Source organism: Nuphar pumila, chromosome 7 (genome assembly GCF_984573655.1).
Source record: "Nuphar pumila chromosome 7, dmNupPumi1.hap1.1, whole genome shotgun sequence".
NCBI classification, from domain to species: domain Eukaryota; kingdom Viridiplantae; phylum Streptophyta; class Magnoliopsida; order Nymphaeales; family Nymphaeaceae; genus Nuphar; species Nuphar pumila.
This window is the reverse complement of record NC_143255.1, coordinates 16,288,613-16,313,209: the sequence shown is the minus strand read 5'-3', so window position 1 is coordinate 16,313,209 and position 24,597 is coordinate 16,288,613. Positions and strand designations below refer to the sequence as shown.

Here is a 24,597-nt window from a genome sequence, read left to right as displayed (position 1 = left end):
ACCAAATTAGACTAATTGAATGTTGACTAAAAGTACTCGAATTCGGATTCAAATTGGGATGGTGAAAAGCTCATACCATATCCAGTTTTTTTACACATAATCAGATTCATATATCCATCAAATCTGGATATTTGTCAAATTAGGTAGGAAAAAAAATCAAAACCATATCCGCATTCAATTATAATTGAATATCAATTTAGCTTACCAAATCCTACTAAACAGAGTTGGATTAAAATTCAATCCATTGACATCTCTAAGCAGCACACTAGAAGTATTCAATCAGATTGCGCCTGATCATCCCTCATTTCAAAAAGAGAAAAGGAAAATTGGCATTTAATGATCAATCGAGAAAATGACAACAATAGCTCTTGTTCACACTCTGTCTGACTGTCAAATATCAAACATAAGCGACAAACAGTAGATTGGGCCAAAGGTCGTTTATCATCCAGCAAAAATACGGCATCATTATTAACTAAGATTGAAAAAATAGAAGCGTATATCATGCAATTTCACTGAAAGAAAAGCAATAAATTTGCTATCTTTCGTTACCTCGAGACACCTTGACCAAACTGTGAGTCGGTGGCAAATTTAGGCAATAAAAAAGCAAAAGCCACACAAAGACAACATTTACCAAAGAAAACAGTAACTAAATAAATGATATTGGCTTTTCCAGGGCTGGACTCCGACTAGAGACCTAAAATCTAGGATAATCTTAGAACTCAAGCGCATGTTCACAATCTCATTTCTATCAAGATGCCCTTCAACCATCTGATGCTGTATTTGCTAAGATTAACTTGCATCCATCTATCTTTAAATATACCAGCCAAACAAGTGCCTTAGCCACCACTATCCTTGGCATAAGGTTGTCATATCAGCTCCAACCAAAGTCCAAAGAGAAGGCTGAGAGAGAGAGAGAGAGAGAGAAGAAAAGAATAATCTATGCGTGGGAAAATATTCAGACACCAAAATCTTTTGAGAAAGAAACAGAGAAAGACCAAATGCAACTACCATGATATGAATTAGAAAGATAAGGGTCAACAACATGTTGCATGAATTACATCTTATTACCCCCATAAAAGCAGAGATATCAAAATACCTACCAAACTATTAAAATTACAAGCCAGTCCTCGGGTTTCCAGCGTCAGCTGCTGCAACCCCCATTCCAGTTGCATGGACCATGGAAACTTCCAAGTCTGTTGGCTCCTTAGGTTTTACCACAGGGATGCTGCCAGCTGCACCTTTCTGTACAAGTTCATCAATCTTGCGGAACTGATAAGGCCACCTTGTATTGTATAAAAACTGGCGAAGATCAAATCTATTGTCTTCTGGTGAATAACTCTGCAGGAAACAATGTTGTCTTTCTTAATTTTCCATGATTAGTGAAAGCCTTACTTAAAAATTCAAGAATAGAAAAAATAGGCAAATGTTTGAGCACAACCTGAAAAAATTTAAGTCGAATGAAATAAACAAAATGAAACCATATGGAGTTAAAGACATTGGAGGGTTGAAGGAAAAAAAAGAATAAGAATTTCTATTCCAAAAGATATTAGTTTCCACATTTTAAAAATAAGTCAAGTCTCTTATATCTAAGCTGAATATACTTCATAGAATGCAAGCATAGACAATTGAATAATTAGTCAGTCAAGATCTACATCATGAAAATACCTCAGCATGATATGATGGCGTTAGGACAGTCATCTTATGCCGATTCATTGAGTAGTACTTAAAGAAGTGCTTGACCTTTGCCGCAACCTCAGAAGGAGTAAGCCTACCATGCCACGTGTGAACAAGGTTCTAAAACATAAAAAATAAAGCTATAAATAACAGACATTAACCAAATTATAATGCTATGAACACCTTTCCATCAGGTACAGATCCACTGCAATGGATACCACACCAAGTTAGTCCACAGGAGTACTTGATCCCTTGATGTTTGCTACAGTTGATCGATTCCATGTCATAAATGCATGTGTGTGCTTACATGTGCACACATAATAAGAAAAAACAATAAGATAATTTCATCTCTCAAACAATCTGAGTATAATAAGTAAAAATAATATTATTTAACTATGTCATCATAAGAAGGGTTGTTGCACAACCTAGATAATAAACTGTGATAACCTGAGTTTATGAGAGTAACCTGAAACATTGAGACAGGGCCACATCGGAAAATCTTTCTAAGCCGTCCATAGAATGATAACTCCTCATATGTCATGCCCATATCCACTTCATCTAACTGTGCCACAAAGACAGAACGTTAGACCATGAACTCACATTTTTTATTCAATCTTACTTATTGTCGAATTAGTTTTTTAAATAGAAAAAGCAAATTATTTCATTTCCATCAACTATCATGTTATCATGTCTTTGTATTTGTTGCGATCTGCATTGACAAGTTTAATGTAAATCCATCTACTAATTATGGGATCAGCTGATCCTTGATCTGCAACAATACAAATGTCATTCTAGTTGAAAACCATTTGAACAAACAGATGATAAAATAAAAACTATCCTGCATACAAAAAGTGTTTCCCTCTACCACAAAACAATATCATTGGATGTTCACAGGGCAATATAGATAAAGTTTGATACCAGTGGGGCCAATATGAGGCATATTGATAGCTTGCAAACCCATGCTTTTGAAATTCATTTGCAAGTAACTGATCTGCGGCTTGCACAGGTCAACAAATGAACCAGATAGGTCAATGTGTCCATGCAGTTAGATTAATCGCCTGTCTGAGTCAAGGCATCACTCAAGTTTATGTTCAGTCCAGGTTTGATCACATAAAGGGCATACAATATTGAACACAAGCATGGGCACATTTGATTGAAAATAAATTCCTCAGGCATGTGTGAAAAAATCAGACAAACAACTAAATAGTTGCTAAAACAGAAATCTGATGTATGCATCTTATAGGTACCATAAGTAGTGCAGGAATGTGTGAGAGCTTGCACTTTCCTCAGGCTATCTGGCTCTTCAGTTGCTACTTTCTCTTTTGTAAGCCCTCCATTTGAGGGCATTAATGCAGTTAGACTGTCACCTTCATCTGCAATTGAGTTTTGTCTGATGAAGATTTACTTCCAGCTCTTTGAGGACGAACATGAGAAAGCAATCACTAGAGACATATCTTTTTTTCTTATGCACATTATTGTAATTACAGATCTTAAGGAATTTTAATAAATTTTACTTCATATCTTTCATTGTTAACATAGTAAAAAATGAAATATATGAGTTTTTCATCAGTGGAAACTAATGAATAGTGAGGCCCACCATACTGCATCTTCATCCTTTTCTCTCACATTTTTACTTTGAGATGGCATCACTGGGGCTTGTATCATTTTAAGCTGCACATTGTAGGCATTCAAACTTACTTTATGTGAATGTATCACTCACCTAACATTCTAAGTAATGTACGGGCTGAGATTCTTACTAGTTTGGAAGTAAATAGAAGGGAATGGGCATGACTTGATGCACAGCCACCACAAGATGTTGCCCAGTTATCACAAGATTGTTAAATATGTGTATATGTTATTGTTCACATATATATAGTACATATATATATATATATGTGTGTGTGTGTGTGTTTCTTCTCTTGTAATAAGTAATACCCACTAGGGTTTCTTTTGCAATTCTGCATGTGTAATAGGTCCTGCCCATTAGGGGCAGATTTGATATTTTTTATTTCTTTTATTTTTCCTTTTTTGTCTTTCCTTTTTTATGTAAGGGCATTATGGTCTTTAGGCCATATACCTGTTGGGGCTCCACAACAGCTATATTTCTAGCTGTTGGGGCCTCCACAACAGCTATAATGGGCCCCCTTTAGTCCCTCTTTAGCCTAAAAGGACATCTTGTCCCCTTTGTGGGAATGCTTCTCTTGAGCATTTGTTAATATAATAAAATTATATGTTTTATGTCTTTGTGTTATGCCCATTAGTGGCTTGTGAGTTCTTGAGTGTTTGTTCTAGCCCTTAGTGGCTTATGTGCACCATCCCATAGTGGATTTGTGTGTGCACCTCTCTTTCTATTTCATTACAAAGATGTCATCCCTGATGGAGAACACTGAATACAACAAACAACAACAACAACAACTATGCCTTCATCCCAAAACAATTGGGGTCGGCGATATGAACCAACAAAGAAAATCATTCTGGGTCTTCCACATGAATCCTTCTCCTCCGATCATTTCTATCCAATGCCATGTTCTCGGTGAGGTTCAAAGCATTCATATCCTTTCTTATCATCTCCATCCAAGTCTTCTTAGGCCTACCCTGACCTCTTTTAACTAATATATTTTTCCATTTCACCATCCTTCTAATTGGAGCATCATTAGGCCTTCGCCGAATATGTCCAAGCCACCGTAAACGATTCTCTCTCATCTTATTTTCAATGGGTGCAACGCCTACCTTCTTACGCATCTCCTCGTTCTGAATCTTATCTTTTATTGTATTTCCACACATCCATCTAAGCATACGCATCTCAGCTACACTCATTTTTTGAATATGATGTCTTTTGGCAGCCCAACATTCCCTACCATATAGTAAAGCGGGCCTAATAGTCGTCCTATAAAACTTTCCCTTCAACCGCAATGGCATTCTACGATCGCACAACACTCCAGTTGCACTTTTTCATTTCATCCACCCAACCTTTATCCTATGATTTACATCTCCATCAATTTCTCCATACTTTTGAATGATAGATCCCAAATATTTGAAACAATCATCCACCGGTATTCGATGAATATTCGATGAAAATGACTGATGTATTTTATAATTTTATTATACAAGTTTATGTAATGAACTTTCATAACATTTATGTTTATGTAATGAAATTTACTTGATGTTAATGGCTTAATGCACATCTATGTTTAATTGATCTTAATGCTTAATTTTTTTTCCTATTGCATTTTTTTCTATTTTTCCTGATTTTTTAGTGTTTTTCTGTTTTTTTGTAATTTTTTAAATGTGTTTTTTCCTATATCTTATGATACAATATGATATAGTACGATATGCATGTCTTCCTTTCTGATACAGATTCCAAAACACTTTTTTCAACATTGGCATGCTGGAATTTTATTAGGCATCGTATTCTAAAGAACAGTGGAGACGTTTCATTTGGATTAAGGATCAGATACCTCATGAATCTTGGTTTGTTTATATCTTTATATAGCAGTTGCTAATAGGCTTCCAATTCTTGATAGACTTCAGAGAAGAGGTATATTTACGGCAAATGGATGCTACTTGTGTACAAGCTCGGAAGAAAATCATGATCATCTGCTTTTAAGTGTAATGTGGCTGTTAAAATCCATGGAAGGATGCTGTTAACAAGTTTGGAGTCAAGCGGGTTCTCAACTCAAATATTGGTTGCCAAATCAAGTGGTGGTTTTCCAAGAAATTCCAAGCTAGCTGGATGACTGGGAATCTTGCAAAGCTGTCTTCAATACTGTAATTTGGATATTATGATTTATTTGGAATAAAGTCGTGCATGATGACACAGGTTGGGAGATTGATAGCATTGAGGAAAATTTGGTTTTCCTATAAGGAAATTATATTGAAAATCAAGTGGCCATTGAACTAACTCCGGTTAAAATCTGGTTAAATGGACAACCAGTTATTGATCAATACATTGCTCCACCGTACGATTGTACTCGTTTGCAGTTAGCTGGTTGGGCGATGTCTTCTGGTAAAAGATTTGCTTTTGCAGTTCAGACACAGCAGTAGGTTCTATTCAAGGGTTTATGTTCAATTTCATTTTGACTGAAATAAAGTTTTTTCTTACGTTCCAAATCAAATCCAATCTACTAAGTTGCAGATTATTTCCAATTAGGAAATTGATGGCGTTTTAAAGACAGTTGGAAGGGCAAATGGAATAATTCATCTAGTATTTTGTCATGCCTATCCAAAATTTTGGATGTTTCTGTCTTTGTTAAGGGACCAGATTTGTTGATTTTTTATTTATTCTCTGTAGATATTGTGGTGGGGAATTTTATGTATTGGAAAAATAAGCCACCTGATCATCAGGCTGCTAGTGACTCTTTCCTCATGGATACTGTGTAAATGCCTTTTCAATGAACGGAAATTTTGGGGTAACCCCACAGCATTATTCATCAAAAAGGAAATGGGTAGGTGTGTATTATGCAGCTGTCAGAAGGTGTACTGTAGGTGTATACATGATTTGATACACAGAAGAGGATAGCTCAATACAAACACAAAACACAATCAAAATAACAAGTCTTTTTTCCTCGCTGACTGAGATCTTCAAAAGTATGTTTGAGTAAAATTCAAAATTATAAGCACAAGCATAATTAAGAAAAACTTCAGTCATTTAACAATAATGTCCACACACAACGCTTCCCTTAACACTTGTATGACACTTCAAACATGATAACAAAAACATTAATAAGGAATGGCTTGAGGAAAAGGTCCCCTCCCCCAGTTCATGAAATATGAAACCACAAATAATTAATCATGTCAGAAGTTTTATACGCTTTCCGAATAATGCATTACCCTTTCGTACTTAAGTGAAATGCCATGGGGAAATAGTAATAGTAACAATATCTTATAACCAGTCAAGAGAAAGACCTGGGAATAATTGGAACGGATAGGTTCCAACTCTGCAGTTGGAGGAGCTGCTTCGACTTCTGCCAAAGATGTATATCCAAGATTAACAGAAGCCCAGCGAAGGAATGCACGGAGATCCACTTTACTAATACTCCCAATTGGATTAATATCAGCCGAGCTACAATCATACTGCACCAGGAAATGAAAAATATCACACAAAAAACTCAATGACAGGAACAATGGAGACTCAATAAAGGAAAAAGAACGATGGAGACTTAATAAAGAAAAATACAACTGCCCCATCAAATGCATATTAGGGATGTATAACAAATGGTAGTAGAAATTCACACCTTGGTTAGGTACCCTCGCAATGCTTCATCAACATTTGAACTCCCAAGCACAAGATAAAAGCCAGATTTGTTATGAACCCAAGGCATGAGAGACGCTAGCATAAAAGATACGACCATTCTTACTCGAGCTTGAATATTTTGCAGTGCCAGGTTCTCCGTGTTTGAGCCACCATCAACCTTTAAAGAAGGCTTATGTTAATGCTGTGACCCAACTAGACTAGAAACAACACATTAAATGAAACACATTAATGTGCACACATGCAGAAAAGGAAAACAGACATGGACATGAAAGAAGTAAAGAATGTTATGGCCTGATAAGGGGTTGATTGACCCATGAAATACTCTAGCAACCACTAAAATCCATGTAGTCAAGAAAGAGCTCCAGCTTACCACTGGTTTAAGGTCGGGTATGGACTTGAATTGGACAGGGAAGAATAGAATAGTTTTGTAAGCAGTCTTTGGTTCTAGCTTCATAGCTGTCGCTGTTCTTGTATTTGGTTGTCCTACTTCCTTACTTTCTTAAGACAAGAGAGTGATACCTCATCATTTTTGGTAACGGTGTAATTCTTCCATCTTATTAATATACAATTTTCTTTCTTTAAAAAAAAAAACAGAAGACATGAGTTAGTTTATGGTCCAAATATCCTCTCTGTTGGCTTCTCCGTGTTCAATTATGACAACCCCATAGACACAGATGTCATCGATATGTTCAAAACACCATGGTCTTATATAATAGAAAAACAATTTATCATGATCTTTTCAAAATACCACCAATTTAAATATATTGCTTCATGATATTAACACGGTTTATCATGGTGTTTTCACAAGTTGTTTTTCAAACTTTTATACACCTAAAAATGATATTTTGAAAACTTTTCTAAAAATTAAGTTATTTTTCTTACACTGGATTGTTTATTATTATCATTTTTAAATGGAAAAAACTTCCTGAGCATTTCCCAAGATTTATAAGGAAATCCTAAATATCTTGAGAAACTGCCTCATTAAGATGTAACCAACACATTGATACTGGTGACTGGATGCGTACAGTAAGGAAAACACAGGGTGTTCTAGTTCTAGAGAAGCTGTTGTGAACAGGACCATAGTTTTGCAAGTTCAGGTCCTTTAGGCATGTCCTTAGTTCATTGAAACATGACATTACTAAAATTGGATTCAAATGGTACCAAAACTTGAGTTGGGTCAAAAAATCGCTGACAAAAGGCAGTCTTTAGCACAGGTTGAAGTTGAAATTTATTCGTCTGGATGATGTTGAAGAAAGTAGGGAGTACACGTATAGGCAAGGTATCCAAGGCAACCATGTCATATAAATGGACATATACCATTTTGCCAAGTTTCTGAACTGTTTCAAAGAGAGACTTCAAGAACCATCTTTTTAACAAACATCTCTTTTTTAGCTTATTCTAGCTCACATCAGTATCATTTTTAATAAAGAGAAGAAAATAAAAAGGAAATTGGAATCTCCTGTCAAATGATAGACTCAGTCAACAAATTATAGCACTCATCAACAAGCGCTCACCATAAGCCCATAAAGGTAAGACAATGAACTTTTCATGTAAAGAGGACACCCCAAAAACTAAAAAGAAAAAAGAACTCAAAAATATAAAATATTCAGATTAGTACCTTATAACAGGGCCTCCTCCCAGAAAGTGTGTGAAACAAGGAGATCAATGCGGATATAACCATGTCAATCTTCATATCAATATGATATGAGCCAATTTCATCAGAGAGGACCTTTGCTCGCAGCCTAGTAGCCTCAGAACTGCATAGATGAAACAACTAAGTCTCAGAGGGCTCTTGTCTCATCCAAATCACAAGATAAACACTGGAGATCATGAGAAAAAAATTTCATGATCCACCTTAATTAGGAAGCTAGCCATTTGGAAAGCAGAGACACAGCACATGGAGAGAGAAAGAGATTTCCATCTGTTACATCCATGGTAACCTTGAAAAAAAAGAAGTATGCAATTAAGACATGCAGCCATATGACCATCAGTATCAGTATGTCATCTATAACTATTGTAAATCAAATTAGATGAACTTGCTCAACTTGTAGTTACTATCTAGATATTATCTCTTAAAGAGTTAGTTATGTTTCAATAAAAGCAGATCGCTTAATTCATTGTATGAAAAAATATTTATTGATAAATCATGCATCTTATGTGCATTTCATCGATAATATCTCTCTCTCTCTCTCTCTCTCTATATATATATATATATATTAAGATTGTTGTTTGGTCCTTTGTGCTTAAACCCATTATAGGTTGTGTAAATGAATCCTAATGGGTTGTGATTTATGAGATTGTTCTCATTCATTATTATGTTCAATAAATATGCTTTAATTGCATGTTATATATATGTGTGTGTTTAATATTGATTATCTTGTTCACATTGTTGTATGCATGAATTTAATTAACTCCTCATTTCTTGAAGGATCTTTTGAATTGTTATATTTTATATGCATGTTGTCGTGTTTGCTTAGTATAGTTGATGATTTGTTATTTCATTTGAAGTGCTTTTCTAAAACTTTGAGATATTATTTATGCATGATTGTTTATCTCTTCTTGATAATTTATGTCTTTTAGTGATCAAATTCTCTTATGATTAATATTTATGTTTTCTTGAAAAATATGCTGATTTTTGGTATATGATTGTCTAAAATTTGATTTCATAAAAATTTATCTTTGAGGTATGCTCCTCTCATCATTCTTAATGATTGTCTAATGTTTCTAAAATCTTAAAATTATTGTTGTTTTGTTTTTATCTTTCTTAATGATTGTCTAATGTTTCTAAAATCTTAAAATTATTGCTGCTTTGTTTGAAAATTCTACTTGAGTATTATTCTTGTTCAAAATATATACTTGTTTTGAAACTTTATAACTATTTGGTTAAGATATCTTCTTTTGTGTAGTTGGAACCTTTGTTTTGTTCTCTCTGCAGCTTCTTAAAGATGATATGGGTTGAGAAAGAAATTTCATTTTTGATGCATCATGAAGATGAAGATAGTCGATGCAGGCATTTGGTGAAGATTATCATTGAAGACTTGGATCCTTCCTATTGATTCCTTTTGTATTTTCAAACTTCCGGTATATCACATCGTAAGTTTGAGGGGGAGTATTAAGTTGTATATATATATATATATATATATATATATATATATATATATATATATATATATATATATATATATATATATATATAGTTTCATATTGTACATATATATTTCTAATGATGTAATAGGTAATACCCTCTAGGGGTATTTTTGTCTTTTTTAATAGGTTGTGCCGATTAGGGGCACATCAATCCTTTTTCTTTTCTTGTATTTTTTTTGTTTTTGTTATTTTCTATGTCACATAGGTGTGGGTGCGGATACGGGTGAGGCGATGCAACACTTTAAAAAAACTTGGGTGCGAGGGTGCGGGGAGGGTATATATATAAATATAATTTTTAACAGTTTTAAGTTAAAACTATGTGCATGTTTGTGCATTTATGTATATATATAAAACTAGACTTGATTAGGTTTAATTGAACCTACTTTTGGATAAAAATGGACCTCAATGTGGTTGACTTCACCTGACATAAAGGAAGTCGTGCCCAAGTGTCACACCTGCATGGTTGTGGGTGCAGTGCCCTGTTAGAAGAGTTCATGTTATAATGATGACAAGTAATTTTACCCTTGTGTCCTCCTTTGTATCCTCCCCCATTATGTCCTCCATTGAATTTTCTTTCAAAGTGAGGTGATTTATAAGTTTTTACAAAATTTCCGGGTCTTGATACGGTAAGAACCTCGTCATTAGACTTGTGCATTCTAAGTCTTGTTTCTTCTTGACAAATTTGAATAAGAGCCTCACTTATAGAAGAAGTCGAAGTCCTATGAAACAAGGAAGACCTAACTTGCTCAAATTCTGATCGGAGACCATATAGAAAAGAGAAAAGGTTTTCTCTTTCAAGTTGTAATTTTCTCATCTCAATAGCCAAATCTTCTCATTTTGCTTCTAACATAACTAGTTCATCCCAAATGAATGTTTGGTATTATGTACCATAAAGGTCTCTTACACTTTTATCTCTTTGTTTGGTATTATGCACATTGCCTTGAAGATAATATAACCTAGCCATATCTTTTTGAATGAATGTGCTCTTTAAGAAGATCCATGCATCACATGTCCTTTTAAATTTGATGATGTTAGTGGTGATCTTGAACTCCATGGTATTCATGAACCATGAAAGTATTTGAGCATTGCTAGCTTCTCGATCCTCCAACTTGTTTTGGTATTCTTGCAAAGCTTTCTCTTTTTGTCCTTCGGATAGAGCTTTGACTTGATCTCCTTTTCTTCTTGTTAATTTAAGTTGAGGTTTATTAGTAGTTCTACTAACAAACCCCCAAAGCTATTTACCTTTGATTGATTTTTCATTACGATAGCCCATATAAAATAGTTGCTTTCGTTAAGCTTGTAGGAGGTGATGGAGGCGAAATCTCTTTCTCCCATAACGAAGAAGGTTTGCGTTTGAAGACTAAAGATTGAAGATCACCACCACAAAGAGAGCAATCCCAAGATAATTTTCAACACTTCAAGAGCCATAAGCTCTGATACCATGTAATGAAACAAGATGTGCACAATCAGAATGCCAACAAAGGGCAAAACAAGTGCACAAATACAATATGATCTCTAATGGACCGATAACAATCTCATAAAAGAGATATACAAAAACACAAATTCCATGATAACACAATGGCACAACTTCCACACAAGCACAATGTAAAAAAACTAATTTTTATATAACGGCCAATAAGCTTAGAAAAGCTTGTATCACATAGAGTGGTATAGAGCCTCACGTATAATGAAAAGGAGGCAGTCCAACAGTCATATTGACTGACATACAAAAAATAGAAAATAAAAAAACAAAAAAGTCTCTACAGTCCCTATTGGACTGTACTATATTATATGTCATTAAATGACCAAAATACCCCTGATATATGTATATTGTATAAATATACGTATATCAGTTATGTATAAAAATATATACACTATATTTTAACAATGGAGACTTTCCATTTAGGTTCAAGGAGTGCCAACTTATCCCATAGAGAGGACAAAGTAGGGGTGGGCAACGGGTCGGGCCGCCTGATGGGCCAAGCCAACCCGACCGACCATGGGTCGGGTTTAGGCCAAGATTTTAGGCCCGGACCAAAACTCGACCTGCTATATGCGTGGGCTGGGCCTGGGCCGGCCAACGGGCAACTGAGCAGGCATGATGGGCTTGAGTTATTTATTATTTTTTTAATAATATAAAAATTAACTATTTTCATAGTACCTTGGTAACTACTATTTACCTAATTAGTTATATTAATTTTATGAAAACTAGAAAGATAATTAATTGGATACATGGAAAGTTGAAAACTTATTAATTATTACTATTTACAAATGGATTTGGGTCGGGTCGGGCTGGACCCAACCCGCTTCACATTGGCCCATTGGGCCGGGCCATGGGTTGCTCTTCAAACCCGAGCCCATTAAGAATCGATCAATCTTTGTTCTGGGCCACACTTAAAGCCCGGTGGGCCAAGCTCTAAATGGTCCCAGGTCAGGCCAGGCTGGCTCGATGCCCACCCCTAGGACAAGGCACTAAAATAGTCCTAAACATTCATGACCTTTTGTTTAGTACTTCTAATCTTCAATTGCAAGAAATATTGTCTTGGTCCTTTTGGGGTTTTGGGTATACATACCCTTCATAAAGAACCATGCCTCATTTGCCTTTCTAAACTTGGCAATGTTAGCACAAGTCTTAATATCCACATTATTCATGAACCATGCTAAGATTTTAGCATGGTTGTTTTCTCAATCTTCTATCTTCATTTGATGTTCATAAATAGCTTTGGTTCGATCTTCTCTTTCAAGAGCCTTTTCTATGCCTCCTTCAAGTTTTGTGAGCTTCAGTAGAGGCTCGGGAGTAGTGCCCATCACGTACTCCTAAAGTTTTTCCTCTTTGAGGTGGTTCTCCATTACAACTGACCACATCATATAGTTAGTTCTATTGAGCTTAAAGGAGAGTTCACTCTTTGCTTCATGCTCCATGACGAGGATGATTGATCACCATGTTCTGAGGTCAAAGTACCCAAGAAGCTCTTATACTGAAACAAGCAGAAATGCAAAATACAATATGCTTAAGCACAAATACAAGTCCACTAAGGGACAACACAAATGCAAAGCCAATACAAAAGCACAAAAGTGCATACAAAGGCTTCAAAGAGCCAAACAAGAGACCAATATAAAAAAATATATTTATTCACTTAACAAATGCTTAGAAAAGCATTAAGATTACAAGGGGAAGTCCCCTATATATATAAGCACAAAAGAGAGACAAAGGGGGCAGCCCAACTAGTCGTTGGGCTAGCCCCCAACGACTAGTTTGGCTGCTCCAACAATCATATGTATTACAAAATATAAAAAACAAAAAACAACAACAACAACTACGCCTTCATCCCAAAACAATTGGGGTCAGCGATATGAACCAAAAAAGAAATTCATTTTGAGTCTTCCACATGAATCCTTTTCCTCCAATCATTTATATCCAATGCCATGTCCTCGGTGAGGTTCAAAGCATTCATATCCTTTCCTATCATCTCCATCCAAGTCTTCCTAGGCCTACCCCGACCTCTTTTAACTAATATATTTTCCCATTTCTCCAACCTTCTAACTGGAGCATCATTAGGCCTTCGCCGAATATGTCCAAACCACCGTAAACGATTCTCTCGCATCTTATTTTCAATGGGTGCAATACCTACCTTCTTACGTATCTCCTCGTTCTGAATCTTATCTTTTATTGTATTTCCACACATCCATCTAAGCATCCGCATCTCAGCTACACTCATTTTTTGAATATGATGTCTCTTGGCAGCCCAACATTCCGTACCATATAGTAAAGCGGGTCTAATAGTCGTCCTAAAAAACAAAAGTACAAAACAGCCCCTACTAGGATGACCCTATTACAAAAGGGAAAATACCAAAATGTCCCTATATATATACACACACACATGAATATAGGGGAATGAAAACCTCCCCAATGGAAAAATTTTGGTATTTTTTTTCAAAATTCTGACCGTACAAATGTGTTCAGCATGATTGATTTACTATAAATCAACACTTGGATCATGAATTTTAGATAGAAAAAATGGTATTCGGAGCCTCAAAAGTTTATGAAAATTGTACGCCATTGATTTTGAAACTTATAAAAACCTATCCATGCATCAGAATCAAATGCTCCAAGAACTGATTCCGATAAAAACAAGCATATAGATCACATTTGCACGGCCAGAATTTTGAAAAAAACACCAAAAATCCAATAAAACGTCCATTGGGGAGGTTTGGGAGGGTTTTCCATTGGGGAGGTTTTCATTTCCCCATGAATATATATAACTATATTTTTATACAGATCTAACACATATCACATTACCAAACATTTTAGAAGATGACATAAAATCATGATATCACTATTTTCAGTGTATTGCTAAAAAGTGCTAATCTTACCTGTTTTCTGTTCCCATGTAGACGGTATAAAAAATGCGCCTACTGAACTCTTTACTGTCATGAGGGAGCTCGCCATTATGGTATTGACCGACACGTATAGCATCAGCTTTAACTTGTTCATCTCCGTCCGCAATTGCTGCATGCATATGCAGTCATTGAGCTATAAGAGATATGGATAATAAATGTTTGCCAGCTGAGAAAGGTAACTATGGATTGCTCCCAACGAAAATTTTAACTATGAAAAACAGTAGGATAGAGTGTCATTGTAGAAGTGGCTAAAACTGACACAAGAAAGAATTAATGTCATAAAAAAAAGGAAAATAGAATGATTACCACATTTTCTGACTTGGGGAACCATCTCCCACTCCCGTTTTAACCTAGGTTGGGATTCACTTTCAAAGTTGGTACACAAGCCCTCAAAGCAATTCAACCAAAGAATTGAACATCTCATTTTTTTTTATCTTAGCCAGTTTCTAGGATATTCACATTTAGTGAGGGATTTGTTCTAAATGTAAAAATTGGTCTCACTAGATTCTACTAGCACATTGCAAAAGTACCCACCCCCTTAATAAGTTTTAAGTTGTGTTGCATAAGCCAATGCACTAATCCAAGAGAACGTGTCCCCTTGCTATATAATGCATGACGAAGTCTGGATATAAAGATAACAATGGTGAATGGTCTAGATAAACATGAGGATGTTAAATGCAAATATTCAGTGTACCTTTCATGATCAGCTGGCACATACATCCAACAATAGCTGCTACAGAAGAACTATCTGCTCCGCCTGAAAGTGGAAGCAAATATCCAGAAGCTCCACTCCTTCTCAAGTAGTCCCACAGCCAACAGCTAGGCCCTAAAGCTATCTCCTCCTCTGGCAAGTGGTACTTGACCTGCAAGGTCATAAAACTTTAGAACTTCGGATAGAAATGCAGAAAAAAGGCAACTTGCTGATAATTCTACACACAAGTTAGCCTTTGCTGGCAGAAAAAGAATTTTCAAAAAAATAAAATAGAATAAACAGAAAGGAGGTGTAGTCATTGCTGCAGTAAGGTTTGTTAACTATTTCCATGCACCTGGTTAGCATATTAAACAAACTTACCATAGAATTGACAAGTACTATCTTTTTCTTCTTTTTACTATCTTTGGGGTGTTTCTTTCATGCCCTTTGCTATGAAAGAGGCCCTTTTTCATAGGAAAGGAAGCCTCTTTCCCTAGAGGGGTAAAACAAACATCTTCGTAGGGTCTACATAATGAATGCAAAAAAACATCTTTCCTATCAAAGCCAGTTCACGCTTCCTCTCATGCTAAAGCACTTTCCCTCCTGGGTTTCCCTCTCAAGAGAAAATGGTTTCGCTTGGGTGGGGATGCAACAAACGCCCCCTTCAAGTTCACAAATTTCCATAAGGTAGCATAATGGATTCCTTATATAGTAACTTTTCCTTTCAAAATAAAAAGTTGAGACAGCTTTTAAATTATTCAGTCTGACAATTATCATTAGAGATCTTGAACAATCATATCATCACTATGTCACAGGGGGCTAGCAGGGTGCCGCACCCGCGTCGACACGAGCACCGGGTGCGGTCAACACACCCAGGGTCATTTTGGTCCAATTTTCGGACTTAAAAAAATTGCCAAGAAATTTTTTTTGTCCTATATGTCACAGGGATTCTCCAACTAGGTGCCGCACCTGCACCCAATGCGGTCAACCTGACCCTGTGTGCAGTCAACGCACCCAGGGTCATTTATGTCCAACTTTATATATATATATATATATATATATATATATATATATATATATATATATATAATTTTCTATATTTTTGCCGCACCCCCGCACCCATGTGACATAGTATCATCATGAAGCAAAAGAGAGAACAATGGTATATAGCAGAGAAGCAGAGATGGCAAGAAAGAATCTGGGCACGACTTTAGTGTAACCATACTTTCCTATTTTAATGAATGCATGCCTAAACAAGTTTTCATTCAGAGCTTGGTTTGGAACCAAGCATAGGTTGCCAGCACATCTATCCATATACATAAACTAGGCTTGGTTTATTACTCTTTACTATATCTATAAATGTAAAATTAACCTAGAGAAGTGCATTCATAAGTGAAAAGCTATTTGTGACCAAGAAATAGCTCACCTCAATTGGCAGCGAAGGAAATTCTTGGAAATTGAAAGTTTGGCAGAGTTTATAATGAACTGCCACAGAAGGAACCTTAGGCTTGTAACTTGCTTGATCTCGCAAACTACTGATTGCTCCTCGATAGCTAACTACCTGATTATTAAGACAGATCAAGAAATGAGTTGTTAGACTGTCGAGAAAATATTAAGGATAATAAATAACAGAACAATCACAGAAGGAAATCCATGCCAAAATGTTTTGGCCTGGAATATACACATGAATATCACATGTACTAACCAAGGTTTCTACTAAACCAAGGCAACATTTTGGATTGCATCCCTTAAAGAATTATAAGCATAGAATAAAGTTTTTTCAGATGGCGAGTTACAGGTGCAAATTAGTAAACTTCCCTTCAAGTTTTGGTGGGCATGCACCCACAAATTCACTTCTTCAATTAATAAAGTAATGATGAACTAAACTCATTTATAAGTTATTCTGGATGGACCATCGACAAATCAACAGAACAAACTAGAAACTCGGACATCATGACTGGATCATTTCATTATTTGATCATCAATTTCTGACACCCGCAAAAACATCCACACAATAGGGAAGAATCCAACACTCCTTCCTATGTAGTTGCTCCACATGGTGCCTTTTAAAACTCAATGGACAAAATCCTTAAATGCTGACATCTGGACCATGGAGGGATCATGCTGCAATGGAGTACTGGGTCAAAGGTCAGAACAAGTATCATTTTGAAGTTTGTGTCTGTGGATTGAGGGATTTAAGGGACGTAATCTTGCATTAGTGGAACCAGCCATCTGAAGGCAAATAGGTGGGATTTAGACTGATGGTTAAGTTCAGATTTCTCAAAAGTAAGATGAAAGGATGATTGAAGGAGCATAGAGAATATAGTTTTCGCCTCATGAACACTTAAAAAGTGAAGCTCTGGGAATTTCAACTACAAAGGCGCAACGATGATGGATTGACAGAAATGCGGGGGTTGCATTCTCACATCAGTGACCTGATTTCACAAACTCAACGGCGTATCCATGAAGAAATCTGTTGGAGACAAAGATGACATGAAGAAATCTGTTGGAAATATTTTTAAAGGTTCCAATGCTTTTGATTTTCAAATTAGTTCCATCGGCGATAGAAACAATATGAACTATAAAAGGGTTTAGTGCATTCAGATAAGAGAGATTCTAGAGGAGGCACCGAAATCAAGTATCGAAAACGTATCGGGAGGAGAGGATGTGGAGACGGTGACACTAAAAGTAAGTTGAAGATGTCTTAAGGAATTGTTGAAGTGCTTCCGTTAATTGGTTGATGGTATCCTTAAGGTCTCCTCCTTTCTTGTTTGCTTCTTCACCATTTTTGGATGATTCTTTAACAGTTGCCACCTTCTTCTTAAGTTTGAGACATTCTGGTTTGATATGTCCTGGTTCATTACAAAATGGCATATTATTCTCCTCACTCTACCATTGTTATTCCTCCCAAAATGAAGTCTATATGTTTTGACATAGTTGTTGGGTCTTGACACGACAAGGACTTCCTCACTTCCTTTGTTCATGCCAAGTCAAGTTTCAGCTTGGTATACCTCGACAAGGGCCTCGTTAAGTGAGATAGTAGTAATCCTATGCAAAATTGAGGACCTAATTTGCTCAAACTTGGGTCTCAACCTGAATAAGAACATAAAGAGTTGTTCCTTTTCCAATTACTTTCGCCTCATTTCAATGCACGTGCCTTCCCATTTAGGCTCAAGCAAGGCCAACTCATCTCAAAGAGGAGAGAGAGTTTCATAGTAATCTCTCACACTCTTATCTCCTTGTTTTATAGTTTGAACCTTCTCTTGAAGGAAATATTGTCGTGCCAAGTCTTTTTGCATGAACATGTTTTTTAGAAAGATCCATGCATCACAAGCTTTTTTAAACTTCACAATGTTGGTGGCTATCTTAAATTTCATGCTATTTAGGAACCAAGATAGGATTTGAGCGTTCTCGACTTCCTAATCCTCCACCTTAATATGATGTTTTTTAAGAATTTTTTCTCTTTCTTCATCATCAAGGGCTTTGATTTGATCTCCATCTTTTTTGGTGAGTATGAGATGTGGCTCACATGTAGTGACACTTTCGTACCCCTATAGTTTTTTGCCTTTAAGATGGTTCTCCATAGCAGCGGCCCACATTAGGTAATTTGAGTCATTTAGCTTGAATGTGACCACCGTCATGAGTTCTTTTTTGCCTATCTTTGGAGAGAAGAAATGAACTATCACGAACAAGTGTGGAGGAGAGAAATGAAGTATCACGAACAAATGCTTGAGGAAGATCCCTTCTTTGCCACAACCACGAACTTTGGAGAAGTATCACGCGATCCCAAGAGCCTATGGCTCTGATACCATGTAATGAAAGAAAGAGAAATACAAAAAGAGCCACCAAGGGCATACAAGAGTCAAAAGAGAGTGCTCAAACACAAGTCCACAAAGGGACAATACGCAAGCTAATCAATAGCAAATATAAAAGTTCACAATAGCAAATACAAGAACACACACTTAAAAATAATATGATCATTATTATGAGAAAATGCTTAAGAAAAAGCATTAATACAAGAGGGGATTTAACCCCCTTTATATAGGCTATACAAGACTCAAAAGAGTAGTTGGGATGCTCCCAACAGCTATAATTATAGCAGTTGGGGAGGTCCCAACACTCCCAACGACTATATTGGATAAAGTCCAATATACCCTCATGCAAGAGGGAAAAGACAGAATAAAAAATAAAATGAAAAAATATACACAAAGACAAAACTGCCCCTAATAGGCAGTACCTATTACATACATGTAAAAAGACTAAAATGTCCCTACATGGGCAAAACCTATTACAATGAGAAACAGTCAAATATATATATATATATATATATATATATATAAGTGAATTTATATCAATACATCTTAACAGGCCTACCTTTTCTATTGTTCGAACAATTAGAGGACTGAGACTGGGTGATACCTCGCCATCTACCCCTTAAGATTGATTATATTCTGATCTTTAATTAACAGATATATTCCTTTCTTCTTAAAAAAAAAAATTTGCTTCCAGTGCCTTGAACTGGGAACAACTCGAAATACGATAAAAAAAAAAAGGCTTCAAGGGAAGGAACAACACACATATTTTTCACTATGAACAGAAGAAAGTGAAAAGAGCAACAGCAATAATATAAATGAGAGAGGAAAGCTCACAGCATCCAAATCAACTTGTGCAAATAAAACCTCTACATCCTTAAGTGAAAACTGGGAACCTTGGGCAACAACATCTCCATTCACAGCAACACAAGAACATCCATCTGCCTCAGGGAAACACCAAAATCATCATATTGAAGAATGCATACGAGCCTGAATGCTCAGGGTAAGTGTAAAGATTATAGAAAATGGAGACATTCAGCATTGAACACAATTCACAGAATGCAACAAATGCCAACACACAAATCTAGAAAAGCAAAAAGGAAAAAAGAATAAATGTCAAACCATAGTAAAGCCGGCCACCATCACACCCTTTATGATTGCTATATATATAAACACCGCCACATACAAATGTAGCATTCTTGATCCGGTCCATTCGGATGTTTAGCTTTCTCAATTGGTGATGACTACCACTTGCATTAACAAAGACTTCAACACCATTCAACGCAAGCTCAATTCGGGGTGCATCTGGAGTAAAAAGTTCCTCACATGTTTCAGCAGCAACCACTCTGATGAGAAAAGACAAATCAGAATGACTTACTAGTGTGGAAGTTAAGGACTCATGCTTGTCAAAAGCAAGAATATACACAGTTCTTTGCTTCAAAAACTCAAAATAATTAACTCACTGGATATATTCACGCCTTTTGACATATGTATATTTCATCATTCATTGCTTATGGCAATGTACAGAAAAAATCCTAAAAAGAAGACTGAGTCTACTGAGAGGACTGTGACCTTCATGAATCAGCCAAATCAATTAAGGCTCTCTTTGGGAGCTGGCGTTGGAGGGGAGATAAGAGAGCTGATGGGAGTGGAGAGGAAAATGGATGATGAGAGTTGAGTTGTCAACTACATCTTTTTTAGGATGTAGTTGAAATGGGGATATGGGAGACCATCTCCACCCTCCTCTTCACTCCCATCTCACAAATCTGGGTTACCAAAAAAAATGGGGGAATAGAGGATACAATGAATCCCTATTTCCCTCCCATCTCCATCTCAAATATGGCATCCAAACAGAGCATAAAGGCAAAAACCATTACATGTGAAACATTATTGAGTTGCAAAGTTGAAATCTAAAACTTCCGGCCATTGTATGAAATAATCTAAAAAAGTGGATGTGTGACTCTGCAGGAGATTCTCTGTATAACCAATGCCATGAGACAAACAGTGATTGCTTCAGATAGGGGGTTGCTAAGTTTGCCAGATGCAAAAATTTAAAATGAAAAATTGACATGGTGGCCCTTGTCAATGTTGCAGATTTTTGTACTAAGTAGAAGCAGGAAGCAAACTACAACAAAACCAAACTTTACCGGAACTAATCATACATGCGATACAGAAATACATTAACAAGCAGATTAAAAAGCATACAGATTTCTCTGTGTCTGAAAGTTTAAAGTGCTGAAGACAAGAGGCTTACGTGTCTGAGAATGTCAGATACCCATAACCAAAGGGAACTGTTTTTTGTGAAGTAATCTCATAGACATTGTGCGGGAGTTGAAAATCAATCAACTGGCCTCTATGCTTCCATGCTGAAAACCATCTTGGTTCCCTGTAATTTCCATCACCAGCAAGGCACATCTTTGGTCGAATCAAAAGGATCTTCCGGTCTAAACAGAATATTTGGCAGTTGTAAAGGGTGCTTCCTTCTCTAACTGGCATGCCGATACTACATAAAATGCCTTCCGTCCATTCTCCTGACAGAAGATCTGCCAAACAATCCCACCTACATTCATCATCAGTTCACTTTTTATAAACGAAAACACCAAAAATAATATCTAACTTAATAAGAAAGATTGCAATCCAGAAGCAACATTATGAAATTGGAAATGGCAACGAACAAAGACCAAAGTTCTTTAGCCTAATACTGAATTGTTACTGTGGATAGTGAATGACAAAACGCAAATGCGCATGCAGTTCATCTAATATAAGCAAGTAAAAACAAATGTCAATTAACTTTATGTGAAATTAAAAGAATTTAGGTTCAGATCATGAATTAGTCCCAAAAGGATTACATGAATTCCTTCACACATAAGCAGAAACTTCAAAAAAGAACAAAACCGTGTAAAATCCAACTGAAATTCTGAAATTCTACTCCATTTAACATATGAATTTAATTTCTTTAACAAACGAAATTAAACCCCTAGCATGCATAAATCAAATTAAAAAGAAAAAATAACTGGAAAAGAAAATTGTCTTTTTTCAAATTATCAATTCCAAATGAACGTGATAATAAATTTGTATCAGTTGCCCGATTTCAAAAAAATAAATCAAGCAGTAATAGAAAGTTCAGCAAACCAAACAAAATTAAGGAATCCTACTTTGTCTGAAGACATCTTTTCAACCCTTTTCTAGAGCTATTTCCTAACTTGAAAAAAGAAATAACGAAAGGAATCTAAAGAGAGAAAAAGTAAACCCAACATGGAAAAACAAAAAGAGCAGAACATAAAGCTCAACGATCACAAAGAACAGAAAAGGAAAGGAAGGAACTTATACTTTGTAAAAACAACGTATTCAACGATTTCCAAACCATACCGATTATGTAACATGCAAAAATCCACAAACCAATCCGAAATTAAAAGAGGCTCCCGATTCGAGCACAGATAGCAAAAGTTTACATCCTCAATCCGAATTGATTCAAAGATAGAACAGAAGCACCGGAATGGACAACTGCAAACCTCATCAAACTAAACCGAAATTACAAAAATCCTCCTTCGACGTGAATCAGCAAATTGAGTCCTCGACCAAACTAAACCAATTCACTACAACATAAAAACCACAAACAATTCCCAACAAATCGAAAAGGAAAAAAAATCATCTCATGCAACAAAAACAAAGAACTTCCATTCCTTCCAAGACGAAACTCACTCTAAGAAAACACACACCGACGATTCTAAACGAAGAACGAACGATCGATTAGAAGACAAATCGAACTGCAAAAAACTCACTCTAAGAAAACACACACCGACGATTCTAAACGAAGAAGAACGAACGATCGATTAGAAGACAAATCGAACTGCAAAAGAATTGAATCCACCTGACAAAGGGCTAAAGAATCGAATTCGTCAAAAAAAAAAGAGAAAGTAAAAAACAAAAGGAAATGAACTCGCAATCGAAGAATTTACTTCTTCATGCCACAACAAAAAGAAACAAAGCGAACTTCGGATCAGGATTCTAAGACGGCTTCCGATGAACTAAAAGTCGACTAATTAAGTGAAAAAAAAGGAAAATCACAGAGGGTGAATTTTACGCGTGGGCGTGGGTATCAGGCTCCAAGAAATGATCCTCGCAACCGTAGCCGGTGATCTCGAGCTCGGGGCCGACCCTGACCCTCGCACCCATCTCCTTCGCCCTAGCGATCGACTCCTTCACGTTTCGCAGGTTCAGGTCGAAGTCCATCGCCCACTGGTTCAGGCTGCACGTCGCTACCTTCAGGAGCCTCATCCTTCCTTACTCACTCCAAACACAGAACCCTCACAGACAGAGAAGAAGAAGAAGAATTTAGGATATCGCCGCCTTCGTCTTCTTCGGATTTTTATTGGGCGGGAATTAAGCAGAAAGTTCCAAAAGAAGCAGAAAGTGGCGTAACGGAAATGCGGCCAGAAATGCGAGAGGAGCAAGAGGGTTAAAAACAGAAGTTGATTTATTAACGCGTTAATACATGGACGTCAATGAACCGGAATTTATTCTTTGACGAACCCATATTTTAAAAATTACAAAAGTGCCACTTCTTTTTATATAATCACTTAAAAGTGCCACTTACATGTCATCTTTATAATATGCTCAATAACTAAATACTTACCATTTTATTAGGTAACGATCAAATTGTAATAAAACTCTCTTTCTCTATTAGTCCCATATTAAAAACAAAAGAACAAGTAGTGACCATTTAGTTAAGGAACTATTCAAATGGGAAAACATGTTTTATATATATATATATATATATAACTGAAATATGTAAATCAGAATAATATGTAAACTGATATGCACCGATATTTTCATTAAGTTCTTTTTTATTTTCTTCTAAAATTTCACCTCACGGATGTAGTCTAGATGCTTGGTTTTATAGAATCAAACTCTTAGATCATCCGATTAAGATATATAAGAAGAATCTTTCAAGACTTCAAAATCAAGGGAGATTAGATTTTTTATAAATATTAAAACATGCAAAAATCACATTTTTTTATTCGATTTCAATGATCCAATAGTCAATTCCAAGCAAATGGACCACGCAGAATGCATCTGCAAGGTTAGATTTACAAAAAAAGAAAACTGATGAAAATCTCGGTTTATACTAGTTTACATATTTTGTTGGTTTACATAATTCAGTTTATATATATATATATATATATATTATCTTTTTTAGAAAAAAATGCATCAGACACAAGCTAGAGGCCTGCATAAAACTTGATTCATTTGCACCTGGTTAGCTTTGGGAACCCAATTGGCTCTCAGAACTTGACCCAACAGGGTACGTTCCACTCACTTCCTTATTGTCACACTCACTTTCTAGATTTTTTTATATTAGGAAATAATAGCATTTCTATAACAAACTTGCTGCTTTCACCCGCACTTCATATTGCTTTCTAAGTGTTTCCTTTTCATTTTTCATGCATAATGGCTTCACAATTGTACCACGCTTCGCGCTTCATTCTCGCTTCCCCTTCACACATCTTCTCGTATCCATTTATGGTTGATAAATAAAAAAACAATAGGCAAGCACGTATCCCTTTCTATATCCTCACATGTTGCAGACCGGATGCTGTCTATCATATGGACCTTTG

At 36.1% G+C, this 24,597-nt stretch overlaps 1 protein-coding gene across 2 annotated transcripts; it reads right to left on the bottom strand.

Moving 5' to 3' along the window:
- Positions 1 to 988: 988 nt before the first annotated feature.
- Positions 989 to 23,432, bottom strand: LOC149831283 (glutamine-dependent NAD(+) synthetase-like). Of its 2 annotated transcripts, XM_090013795.1 has the most exons (13): positions 23,064 to 23,432; positions 21,234 to 21,539; positions 20,102 to 20,325; positions 19,817 to 19,920; positions 16,594 to 16,728; positions 15,171 to 15,339; positions 14,450 to 14,585; positions 8,547 to 8,685; positions 6,909 to 7,085; positions 6,580 to 6,747; positions 2,141 to 2,236; positions 1,666 to 1,794; positions 989 to 1,338 (listed from the first exon to the last, which is right to left on the bottom strand). In XM_090013795.1, exons 1-13 carry the CDS (start codon positions 23,255 to 23,257, stop codon positions 1,114 to 1,116), a joined length of 2,202 nt encoding a protein of 733 aa, XP_089869921.1. In that variant the 5' UTR covers positions 23,258 to 23,432; the 3' UTR covers positions 989 to 1,113. The 2 variants fall into 2 exon arrangements, with proteins under 2 accessions (XP_089869921.1, XP_089869922.1); XM_090013796.1 differs by lacking the exon at positions 16,594 to 16,728 and having other exon boundaries at positions 23,064 to 23,431.
- Positions 23,433 to 24,597: the final 1,165 nt, after the last annotated feature.